This window comes from Micromys minutus, assembly GCF_963924665.1.
Source record: "Micromys minutus genome assembly, chromosome: 21".
NCBI lineage: Eukaryota > Metazoa > Chordata > Mammalia > Rodentia > Muridae > Micromys > Micromys minutus.
Window position 1 is genome coordinate 36165294 of NC_137956.1, and position 13007 is coordinate 36178300.

Below are 13007 nucleotides of genomic sequence, written 5' to 3' on the forward strand. Positions count from 1 at the left end.
CCATATGGACTCACACCAACTCCCCAGGGTGCCTGCAGGTCTTCAGCTTCAGACTAGTGCTACATCACTGTCCCACATCCTCCTGGTTTCTTGGACTGGGAAACTACTGAGTTATCTGCAGATAGCCATCATTGAAATATGCAGCCTCTAGTCATGTAAGCCAATTCAGTAAATCCATGTATCTATGTAGTGTGTGTGTGTGTGTGTGTGTGTGTGTGTGTGTGCATATATGTAAGTATTTACTATTTGGTCTGTTCCTAATACATAGTAATTTTAAATAACTGGATAAGTGTATTTTGCAGACTGAACTACAAATAGTCTCAAGAAGGAAAAAAAAAAGCAATTGGTCTGGCATCTATCTCATTGCTATTAGAAAGAAGAGCTTCTTGAGAGCCAGCAGCCTCTGAAGCTTAGACAGCCAGGTTAACCTGCTGACTCATGAGGGTCCCTAAGTAACTGCCATTGTCGGATGACCCAGAAGCATTACTGAATCACAATCTGCATTTCACCACCTCTCCTAAGCTGGGTGGTGTGGAGGTCCATTCTCAGATGATCACTTACCTGGGCAGACCTGGGGGCCAGGGCCTGGCTGACAGGCACTCCTTACTGTGTGTGGACTGCTGTGTTGCTCTAGGTGAGGAAGAACTCAGCAGGGACATTCATTTCATTGTGTGTCAATATGCTATTGCTGTATGAAGCACCTGCTCCCTCTACAGTCTGTAACACAGAAGGTAAAGCAGAAGCTACCTGGCATCATCTAGCCTGGAGTTTCTACAAAAGCCAGAAGAGGACAGGCTGGCCAGAAAACAATACAAGGTGTCTCTGAGTTTTCCTTCCCAAATTCTTTGACATTTTTAAGTTCTCTCTTCGTGATAACAGGAGTCTTACTATAGCAAATGTTTGACATTTTGGCTTCTTATTATCCGTAACTATGGCTTGGGGGAAATAAGACTATTTCTTTAGGGAAATAAAAGGAATTTAAGCCAGTAAAGATGGCTCAAAGGATGAAGGCACTTAGTTGCCTCACAAGCCTGGAGATTGAAGTTTGGTCCCTAGAAAGAAAACCTGTTTCCACAAAAGTGTCCTCAGACCTCCATGTGTGCTTTGTGGTACATGCCTCCTGCACCCCCCACAACCATACACACACACAGTAGCAATAAGATCTTTTAAAAGAATAACAATTATCTACCTAGACACTTCTCAGCATAATTACAGGCTTGGTGATTCTGTCGAGAAAACCACGAGAGTCTCTGCCATCATGACAAAGGCTGCCTGTCCCACCTTGTCTCTGCTGTCACTCTTGGATTGTTTCTCCTTGTTTCCTACCTGTTCCCTCAGTGTGGTCAGGACATATAACCCCTTTCCTCCCTGGGCTGTTGTTGGCCAGTGTTTTCTCACAGCAGTAGGGAATACACTATAAACTGTCTTAGTTAGGGTTTGACTGCTGTGAACAGACACCATGACCAAGGCAACCCATAAGAACAACATTTAATTGGGCCTGGCTTACAGGTTCAGAGGCTCAGCCCATTATCATTAAGGTGGGAGCATGGCAGTGCCTAGGCAGACATGGAGCAGGAGGAGCTGAGAATTCAACATCTTGTTTTGTAGGCAAACAGAAGACTGACTTCTAGTCAGCTAGGATGAGAATCTGAATGCCCATGCACATAGTGACACACTTCCTCCCACAAGGCCACACCTACTCCAACAAGGTTACACCTCTCAATAGTGCCACTCTCTGGGCCTAGCATATACAAACCATCCATCACACTAACACACATACACAACCACACACACCATAAGTTAACCCCTACACACATCATAAGCTAGAGCACACATTACAACTATAAGCTAACACATTATGGATAACCACACAAGAAAGTTGTCGGTGATGAGAAGTAGCTTCAGGCGGCAAGTCGTTCAGCAGTTATTTGTGGCCAACTCTGCAATGCTCTCTACAGATTCCAGGGTGCTCTAATGCAAGAATGTCCAACTCTGATGATCTTGTTCAGTTTGGCAATTAGGAAACAGCTATTAAGAACTTTATTGCATATGTACCCCTTTTTTTGGACAATGTAGCTTTTAAAAGATGTTTAGATAATCGTTGTGAGTTTGAGGCTTGCTTGACCTACATAGCAAATTCCAGGACAACTAGAGCTACAGAGAGTAACCCTGTCTTAAACAAACAAACCAACAAACATTTAGTTTACTATAATCTTTGTAATCAAGGTATCCAAGTGTCTTAATCCAGGCCTAAGAGTAGGTTCACTAGAGGAAATAGGATTGTTCTCTACAATGCTTAGAAGATGACAATAATTTTAATTGTGCATATTTATGTAAATTACTGTAGCTATTATGAAGAACAGTATGGAAGTATCTCAAAAAACTAAAAATGGTTAAGATGCAGCCATTTCATTTCTGGGTGTGTGTCCAATGGAAATGCAGTCTGCATCTTACAGGGATTCCTGCATGCACATGTCTGTTCAAATGTCCACTTAAAAAGTGTCATGGGGCTGGAGAGAAAGCTCAGTGATTCAAAGCTCTGGTTGTTCTTGCAACGGACCAGAGTTTGAACCCCAGCAAACATAAGGATGCTCACAACCATCCCCAACTCTGGTTCCAGGTGATCTGACACCCTCTTCTACTTTCCCTGGGCACCAGCCACATACATAGTACCTGAAGGTCAAACATCCATATACTTAATTAAACATTTTAAAAGTCCACTCATGAATTCATGTACATAGTATTTTTAAAAGTCAAAATTAATTTGAAGAAAAGGAAAGTGGTTTCCTATCTGGCCTGTGAGCTCCACTTCCCCAAATCAACTACATTCAACATCTTTACCTTTGTTTCTATATCACATTTATACAAGTATATTTTAGTTTCTCCTTTTATACTATCTATAAACCTTCTACGGTGCATGCAGAATTTAAATTTTGTTTTCTTTTCTTTCCCATCTCTGTTTTTCTGTCTTTCTCTCCTTTCTTCCCTTCTTCCCTTTGCCTCTCCCTCCTTCCTTATCTTCCTCCTTCCTTCTCCTTTCTTTCTTTCTTTCTATTCTCTCTCTCCACCCCTCTCTTCTACCTTGCTAACGTTTAAAATAATCAATCTTTAAATCATTATGACTAAAGAAATACCATAACATGTCTGTAGTTACATTTTTATAAGTTTTTCCCCCCAGGAGTTAATAATTGCCTTGGGCTTTTTATATTGTTTTGCCTTCTAGTTGTTTCTCTCCCATTCACCCCTAAACTTTCCAAAGGGAGTCTAGTTCATCTTCCAACTCTCATAATGGCCAGACTCTGTGGGTTTTCATTAGTTCCACAATCTTTGGTATATGTGCATTCAGCTCTGAGGCCCTTCAGTGCAGTCCAGTTGAAAAGAATTGTTCTCCAAGCCTGTTGTTCAGCTGCCATCCAGACACCAGACATCATCCTTTCCTATCAGCCAGTGAAACCCATCTTCTTCTGTGTTGAACCCCCATCATCTGTAGACCTGTTATTGCTTCATGATGGACTGCTATATTTTCATATAGTGTAATTTCTCAGAACTTCCTAAGAAAAGTCATGAGACAGATATTTTTGAGACATTATTTTTGAAGTTGTATGTTTCAGAGTGGATCTACTGCCCTCTCACACTTGGTGATGGTAATTTAGATACAGTTTAAAAAATCTATACATGGTTATGGTTGAGAAGATAAAAATTATAGGTTCAAATTTTATTATCTTCTAGCTTCCGATTTTATTGTAAAGATAAGAAACCATTATTTTTCCTTATATTTTATATATGATCTGTCCTTTTCTTTCTAGACCTATCAATTTCTTCCTTCCTGTTCTTCCCAAAATTTAATTAGATTTTAAATCACTTTAATTTTTCTTATTGTGTATTTTATTCCATTGATTATTCTTAATTCTATTGAATCTTCCTTCCTGCTTTTGAATTATAATTTTAAGCACTAAGTTCCCAGTACTACAGAAAGAAAAGAGAAACTAATGGATGGTATGTTAATGGGTTTGTATTTGCTTATTTGGTTTGATGGGATAATTTTCCTTTCTTCCTTACATTGATTGTTTCCTGAGGCTTTTGTGTGTTTTTGTCTTGACTTTTCTCCTGATTGTTAGAGTGCTTCACGTGTAAATGGCTCCATCTTGTTCTTTGTTCACATCTAAGTGTTAAACATCACAAGCCATATTAAGATGTTCCTGTACATTTACTCCAATCAGCTGGCAGGTCTGCTCTTAGTCATTCTGTTGGGAGGACATCGACATCACAGGGACATTAGTCTGCTGAGTGTTCTCAAAGTGATGTGGTCTGAACAGATCCATGCTGCTTTTCCAGTATTTGTAAGGAGTAGGTAGTTCAAGTAGCTCAAGAGATTTTAATAATCAACACTGAGGCTTGCTTCTGTTTTCATCATATCAGCGATGTGAGAAAATGATGTGTATCCTTGGTCTCCTCAAACCCAGAGCCTCTGTCACTTAATGACCCACCCAACAAAATCTAGTGATTTATGTCTTACTGTGAGAAGGGTTTCTTGGTGGTGTTAGGGAGAGAAGGAGCTGGAATCCATTGTTCTTTATTCACAGTGTCAACCAACCCCTCTCTCCTCCCACACCCTGCTCTAGGAGTAACCAAGGCTAAAATCCGGAGTCTTTCTGAGGTTTCACAGGACCAGTGGGCTTGCTCCTCCACACTGAGCGTGTAATCCCACTTCCCTCCCACATGGATCTTAGAAACTTGGCATTCAGTGTTCTGTCCCTGTTCATCCATTTGCACTCTAACATTTCAGATTCTCCTGTGTCTTCCTTCATACTTCCTTTCTCCTGTAGGTTGACATCAGCTTTATCTCTTGTCTTGTCACTTTAGCAGGGCTCCAGGCAGACATTGGTGTGTGCCTACACACATCCCATGCTCATTTTCATAAAAGTATACATCCTAGAAGGGAGCTTAGATGTCACCTACACATTCCAGGTTACTTTATTTTTGGAGAGGAGTCTGACTTTTTCCAAGGTGCAATTTTAGGTAGAAAAGCCCATTTGTAAAACAGACGACAGGGCAACTATTTTGGCTGCAGCTCGTAAACTAAAATGATTTACATCTGATTGCTCCTAAAATGATGAAAAATGCTTGCTAGGGGCCTCTGCTTCACCAGGCACAGTATGAGTCTCTGGACAAACACAGGGGAGAAACGTGGCTTCTCACCCACACTGTTCAGTGTACACCCCTGTTCCAAAACCTGCCCAAGAAACCAGGTTGAAGATTTCTCATCTAATTGAGATACAGAGGGGAAAATTCACTTGGCCAAAGGAAACCTTCCTTGTCCTCTAGACCATCCCTAGGCGTGAGATGCCTTTAAGAACTATTGCTGACATGCAGGAAGTCAGGTCCTAGGGAGCTGGCCAGGAGGGACATGTCTAAGAGCTTTTCAGTAACTATGGCTTTGTGCACTGGGATGTGTAAATGCTAGAAGAAGGCACATTATGCAGAAGGCTCCTGACAATGAGGACTGTTTCCCCCACATAAAAAATGCCACCGTGATCTCTATATTCCTGCCATCTCTTTTGAAGATATCGCTTTTGTTTTTATAATTAAAATTTCCAAAACAGTCACTCAAAATTTAAAAGAAAAAAAAAAAAAAAAAAACCTCAGTCATTTTCATCTTAGCTCTTTAAGAACTCTGTGAAAAATCTATTGTTTGATGCTGCAAGTTATCGCAGCTGGGGTTTTTGGATTTAAAAAAAAAAAAAGAAGAAGAAGCCAAAAATAAAAAAATAGGGTTTTATCCTTGAAGCACAACAATCCCATTTATTGAGACTAACAACGCTAAAGACATTTCAAGCTTTGTTTTTCAGACCAAATCTCTTCCAATAACTGACTGACCTTCGGAGTGACAGTCCTTTCAGCTTCACTGAATGCAATCTGCTTTGCTAGGACCAGCTGGGCAGGGAGAGTCCTCTTCCAGGGACTTTAAATGTACTATGCACTGCCAGGCTGCCACTTGGTCAAAGAAGACTACTAAATGTCATTTACTTCATCCTTCAAGGCTGTGAGTCACTGGTAATAACAGGGTTTCTTCCTTGAGTTTCTTAGCTGTTACCTCAGACCCTTCAGTCTCTGTTGGCCTCAGCCTCCTCCTCTGTAAGATGCAGGATTTGATCAGAAGATCTGTGAAGTTCCTCAAAAGCTTTCTACTTCTTGGATATTCTAACAGAAGCAGCAAAGATCACCGCAGAGCCTGAAGAAGCTGACTTACCTAGAGAGGTGTAACCCAGGACATGCTCCAAACACCCAACCAGCGCATCAGCATCACTGTCCTGTCAAAGCGAGAAGAATATTTAATGACAGGAACCTGCTTATGCTGTGTTTAGACACCGCACAGCCATAGAATTGTTTGCAAAGTTATTTTACAGTGTAGCTGTGTGTTCTACAGAAAGCCATGAGTGTTTACGTGTATACCTACATCTCTGTGCCTGTCTAAATATGTGTGTGGCAATCTGCAGACCCCCCCCCCCAATCTTTCTCTCTGATGGGAAGGGCAGAGGCTAGCAGTGGTCTCCGTGGATTTGGTTTGGGGGGATGCAAGGCTCTACACTGAGCAGCTGGTCTCAGTGTGTTTGGTTTGGGGGGGTTCATGGTTCTACACTTAGCTTACCCTGAGCCCTTTCAAGTGCTTCCAACCAAAAGGCAAGTGCATGAGAACTTTCGTTTCATCTTTTGTGCTTTTTAAATTGTTCATAATAGACAAATATTATTTTAATCTTTGAGTATAATGAGTACTATAAAAACAACAAAACCAAGGTTTTGTTCCTCAGTAGTACGGCAGGAATCAGGGAAAGAATTGTTGTCTAGATCTTTGAAAATCTGTGACATTCAAGGGGTCCCATATCAAATAGTCATGCTCCTCACTGACCTCAGGCCTCAAGGAAAGCCAGATATTTCCCATGAGGGTCAGGAGGATTTCAGAACCCTATTAGATAACAAGTATTGTCTTTGATGCAAAATAAATCTCTCCTCTCTCCCCAGCAGGCTGCAAATAATCCAAAATAGCATCCTAATGATCTGGGGAAATGGAACCTCTTCACTGGGGGAGGGAAGCTGGGGGGCAGGGGGTGGGGATTAATCATTTATGGATCACCTGTTCCATTTCAAGCCAAGCAAACATTTCACATTTCAACAACTGCCTGTAGATCCTGGGAAAAGTCAAACTACTGTAATGCATTCCATTACCATGCTGGATTTCATTCTATAACATTCTCTGGAGTGTAGGCAGCTACTTTTCATACATGTAAAACTCAGCAGCATCTCATGCTCATTATATATAGAAAAGGCGGTGAGAAGGGGGGCTTGCTTGGTTAATGGTGTTCAGTGAGGTTAACTACCAAACAAAGGTCCTTGGTGACTGGCCCAGAAATAGGGAGGTAGGCACCAGGCATAGAAACCAAAGAAGGCCAACAGATCCTTCCTTCTATGCCCTTAAGGGACAACCTTAAGTCATAAACTCTCCAGAGAGACATCCTTTACTAGAGGAGACACCATCTGCAGATGTTGCTGAAGACAGCAACCAAGGGACAGCAGCTTCTAAGCCTGGCTCCTCTCCCAGGCCCTGGTCAGGGGCTTGGCTTCCCAGTTCTTTGCTTATTTTAAATGTGTACAAGAGTTTTGTTTGCTTGTATGTCCATGGAACACATGTGTGCCTGGTACCTGCAGAAGCCAGAAGAGGGCATTGGATGCTGAGACTGGAGGTACACAAGGTTGTGAGCCCCCGTGTGAGTACTGAAGTTGGGTCCTCTGGAAGAGTAGCTAGTGCTCTTAACCACTAAGCCATCTCTCCAGAGCCACAGTTCTTAGTTACTAGCATCTGTAAAACCTAGAGGTTTCCACAGTCCACCTGGAATGCTATAGAAAAAGCATGACAATAAAATCTTATAGATATGGACAACAGAAATCTCACAACCATGAATGTGGCTGCTATAATGCTACAATTGTCTGGTTCACAGGCAACACTTTGTATGTTTACATGAAGGGAAAATGCCTGCCTTAGGACTACGTTATACAGCCCGAATCCATTTATAAAGAATTATGTCATGAGAGAAGCCCCATGACATCATCAACCCTAAGGTTAATTCCTAAACCCATATCCTTGGTAACTATATCTGTGAAAGACCAAGACATGCAAACTACAGCCTAAATCAGATGATAGTAAAGAACCCCCTCCCTCCAGCTCCAAACGCCTGCTTTTCTGACCAAAGATGGACAGTGAAGGTGATAGGCCACTTTACAAACATGGCTACAATGGTCCTTCCACCTCTGTGTTCCTATACCACTTCTCATACCAACAGATGTGATCTGCCTCTTTCCCTGTCTCCAGATCTGAATTGGTCCTGTAACTTGCTTTTCCTCAGAGCACACAATAGAAGTGGTGAAGGATGACTTAGGTAGGACTAGACCTCACGAAACCTTTATTTGTTTTTTCTCTGTAGGAAGCCAGCAACTATGCTCTCCTGTTGGAGAGACTTCCTGAAAGAGGTTTCAAGGCACGAGAAGTTATAGGAGGAAACCATGGCCTCAGCCAGCAGCTATAACCAATAGGAAGACATGTTAAGCCATGCCATCTTGGGCAGCTAAACTCACAGCGGGCAGCAAGAACACCAGAGACTGAACAATAATAGCACAAGAAGCAGAACGAGTCCGTGAGCACACAAGAGCCAAAAATCAATCTGCAGAGATGCCTCACTTGGCAAAGTGCTTGCTGTCTAACTTTGAGGACCTGAGTTTGTAGCCCCGGCATCCACATAGGAAAGCCGGATGCAGCACTATTCACACGTTATCTCAGCAATGGGGAGGCAGAAAGAAGAGGATACCTGCAGCTACCTCCCAGCCATCTCATCTAGCTGAACTGGTGAGCTCCAGGTTCAGGGAGAAACTCGGTCTCAAAGAAGCAAGGTGGAGAGTGTGGGGAGGACATCCGGTGTCAATATCTGGCCTGCACACTTGTCGATCACAAGTCCTGGCTCCTGAGAACTCCTAACTGCACATCTGTGCACTTCTCTTCCAGCTTCTGTGAAGCACAAGGAAGTGAATGGAACCAACACTTTGGTCTGTTTCCAGTTAGACATCAGGGCTTCCCTGCCACTCGAAGTCTACTGTTGCTGGGTAACAACGACTGAACCCATTTAACGTGGCTCTTGTATGCATACATTTAGGACTTATCACTTGGGCTTAGATAACCTATCAGGATGCTCTTCCCTGAAGAAGACTGAGTCCTCCTTTCTCCGAAGCCAGTGATTGTGTTTCAGACTTAAAGAGATCTGCATGAAAACACACATGTACCCTTTATCTCAACCTTTTTTGTGTATGTACTTGATCATTCTCCCATCTATGTATTTACAGTGATATTTCTCAACCTTAGCGCTATTTATATTTAGGACCAGATAATTCTAGGACAATGCATAACCTTCAGCAGTACCTGTGGCCTCAAATCAATAAATGTCAGCAGGACTTTGTCATAATACCTCCCCAACCCAAGTTGTGAAGACCCAAAATAGTGTGATACATTGCTAAACTTTTCACATAGGGGACAAAAATCTGTCCTGGTTGAAGGTCACCAATCAATCAAATAACCAACCAATCATTTATTCAATGGATCTACCCATCATCTATATTTTGACAAACATAATTGGTTTTATTGTTTTCCTGCTAACCAAATCTTAAGTAATTTGAGGACCAGTAAAAACACAACTCTCTCCTCCAAGTCAAGCAGCCACTATCATCATGAGTTCATCTGGGCTGGTTTGCAGAGAGTATCATGGCTGGATTTCTTCCTCAACTGTTGACATCCCCCAGGGGTGCGGAGCATTCAGGCGGGAGCACATCACCAAGGTACACTGTCCAAGTTGGGGTCCCATTGCTTTTATAAACACCATGGACAAAATCAGCTTAGGAAAAAAAGAGTTTATTTCTGCTTATAATTTATAGACAATCACTGAAGCCAGGGCAGATACCTGGAAGCAAGAACTAAAGCAGAACCACTTAAGAACTCTGCTGATTAGCTTGACCCCCGTGGCCTGCTTGGCTTGCTTTATTACATCACCCTAGAGCACCTAGGGCCATCACTGCCCTCAGTGGGCTGGGCCCTCCCACATCAGTTAACAACAACAACAACAAATGACCCACTTGACTTGACTATAGGCAATCTGGTAGAAGCACACCCTCAATTAAATTCCCGTCTTTCCAGATGACTCTAGGTCATGTCAGCTTGACAAGAAGCTAACTGCACACCAACCACTCCTCCCAAACAGCTGTGTGCAATTCAGCTCTAACTGAACGTGGTGTGGGATCTTGAGGCAGAGATGGGGAGTGGAGGCTGGGGATAGTTAGGGGTAAAGGGCTCCGTTACGCAGCCATGAGGAAGTCATCCTCTATGTCGGGTACCTACCTCTAAGTGAGGTAGATAGACACCCATGCTCTGTAAGAAAGCTCAGTAAGCTCACTGGTTCCCTAGGGGTAGCTTTGGTGGATCCAGACTTTGGTTTGTCATTGAAACCTTAGGAGGGGGCTGACACTGCTTAGTCTCCCTCAAAGAGAAAAGTCTCGCAGTCAATGGCGAGTGTGCTTTTTATTCTTAAGTCACACTTTATTATGAAAGGGAGAGGATTCACAATATTCATATTTTTTAAATGAATACGAATTATGGAAAGGCTCTTCCCTACAATTCTATATCACTTATGTGAACATAACTATTAGTGGGAGATGTGCGCAGAAGCGAATACCAAGGCTTCCTGTGGTGGATTCCTGATGTTCTGGGCCTCCAAGCAGAGACAGGGTCACAGCAAACATCTGTCAGGCTCATGCCATGTGGGGATGGGCTGCTGACAAAGATGTTTACATTTCCTTATTGTTTCACAATGTATTGAATTTTGGTGGGTTTAACTGGCCCATGAGAACAATTCCATCTCAGTAGATGACACACCATACTGCCACTATCCTTTAGTCATGTCTGCCAAGAGCTTGGGTGGCAGATTTTTTCCCTAATGCTCTAGAAACAGCAAAAGTGACTCCATTTTTAAATGAGTTTATCTGTTCCTTGAGCCTACATTTCCAGAGTCACTGACCTCTCCATAGATAGGAAATATCTTCAAGGCATGGAGACCACTCCCCAATCCTCACCAAAGTTCAGTTCTCAAAAACTGCCCTATAGATTCAAATTCAAAATTAAATGCACACAATTTCTTTTTCACAAAAAAAAAATCACTTAGCTGCCGAGTCAGCTGGCTGTTTGCAGCGGATTCAGTGGAACTCATAATGCACACGGTGGCTCTCTCAGCCCTGCCTAGCAGTCATGGGAAAACCTATGGTATTTGGACAAATCTCCCATTTTAACAAATATTGTATATAATTTCTCAAAAAAAATCATTTACTTTTGTATAGTGGAAAAAGTAGAAAATTATCAAAGAGGAGATATATATATATATATATATATATATATATATATATATATATATATATATATTACCCCAAGTCCTCCCCATCTTTCTATATAGTGCTGTCTTTTAGATGCCTCATTGTGTGTGCTTTTTTTTAAATTAGATATTCTGTATTTACATTTGAGATGTTATCCCTTTGCCCCGCCCTGCTCCCCTCTCCCCCCCTCCATTTGTCTTCACAAAAGTGCCCCCCCAATCATTCCCTCCACCCCATTGCCCCCACATAGAGAAAACATGCTGCCCTCCCTGGGCCAAAAGCCTTTTCTCACATTGATTGTGTGTGCTTTTTAAAAAAGATATTTGAAAGACACTATAATAACATATGTGTGTATCCATAGAGACATGAATTTTGTTTGGATTTTTCTACTGTGCTTTTACATTATTTTTAACAGTGGAACCAATCAGTACTGTAAAATCATGTGGCTTGCATTTATCCAAACCCCCCCCCCACCATTGGGAGTCTACCTTGTTACGATTTGCTTATGTGTTGTTAGTAGTAGTGTGGTGTCTATCATTCCAATCTTCACGTCATGGTTATTATTTATTCGGGCTAACTACATGGGAATAACAGGTCAATGAGAATGAATGGTTGCCACACCGCTTGTTTTACTCTGGCCCTCTGTCCACATGCTTACTTACCCCAATGGTGTATTTTCTCACGGTGAACTACAATGCGGCCATCCTTTATTCATCCTGCTTTCTACCACACCCACTTCCTCTTAAGATGCAAGAGGGCCTCAGTCCATTGTCTCCATACTTGGGCCATGCTCCACCCACCCATGGTCCTCTCTGGTTTTGTTTGTTTAATATACCAAGATTCTTCCTGTGTGAGCTTAGGATGCTCTTGTCTCAGGGTTGTGATCGTCTTTCTAGTCTTCCAGATCTTGACTGCTTGTCCCTTGCTCAGAGGTCCTCTGATCACTCATTCTCGTTAGACCTGTTGCTGCTGCTGAGGTCGTGCTCCATCACAGTGCATGGTTTGTTTCTTTCAATGTAGTTCCCCGTAGGTGAACGCCACACTTTGTTATAATGAGTAGTGTGAATGGATGGGTACTTGAATATGCTTATCCTACATATATTAGCTCAGAGCTGTGCCCATGAGGTAACTGGTAAATTTTTAAGAATCCAACAAAAAGAAAGCACACACAAATTCAAGGAGCAGTGAAATACACTATCTCCCTCTCCACCTTACCAGTTCTATTTTATTAAACATACAGTTTTGTCAACCTGTGAAAACTAAAAGTTTCCTGGACTCCTTCAGCAGCTTTGATTGGTAGAGCACTGTCAGCTGATTATGCATCCTTCCCTGCTCTGCCTGTCCCTCTTGGGTGACAGGTGTTCTATCATGAGAGTATTTTCCAAGATTACCCCCAAAACACATATGGTATAACATGGTCACCCCCAAGTGGAGCTTCCTCTAATAGAACTGTCGTCACAAGCAATCTGGGAAGTCTTTAGAGATACTTCTCTCTTCAAAAGCTGGCCTTCATACATTGAGGTGTACATGTGAACTCTAAGCTCCCATGG

General features: G+C 42.2%; 1 protein-coding gene across 1 annotated transcript in view; it reads right to left on the reverse strand.

Moving 5' to 3' along the window:
- NEK11 (NIMA related kinase 11) overlaps positions 1-13007 on the reverse strand; it is a gene marked incomplete at both ends in the record, with an annotated part of 199899 nt that overhangs the window by 45605 nt on the left and 141287 nt on the right. The window contains one exon of the mRNA XM_080934672.1: positions 6251-6311. Coding sequence (XP_080790798.1) covers positions 6251-6311 — 61 coding nt within the window. The remainder of the gene's footprint in view (positions 1-6250; positions 6312-13007) is intronic.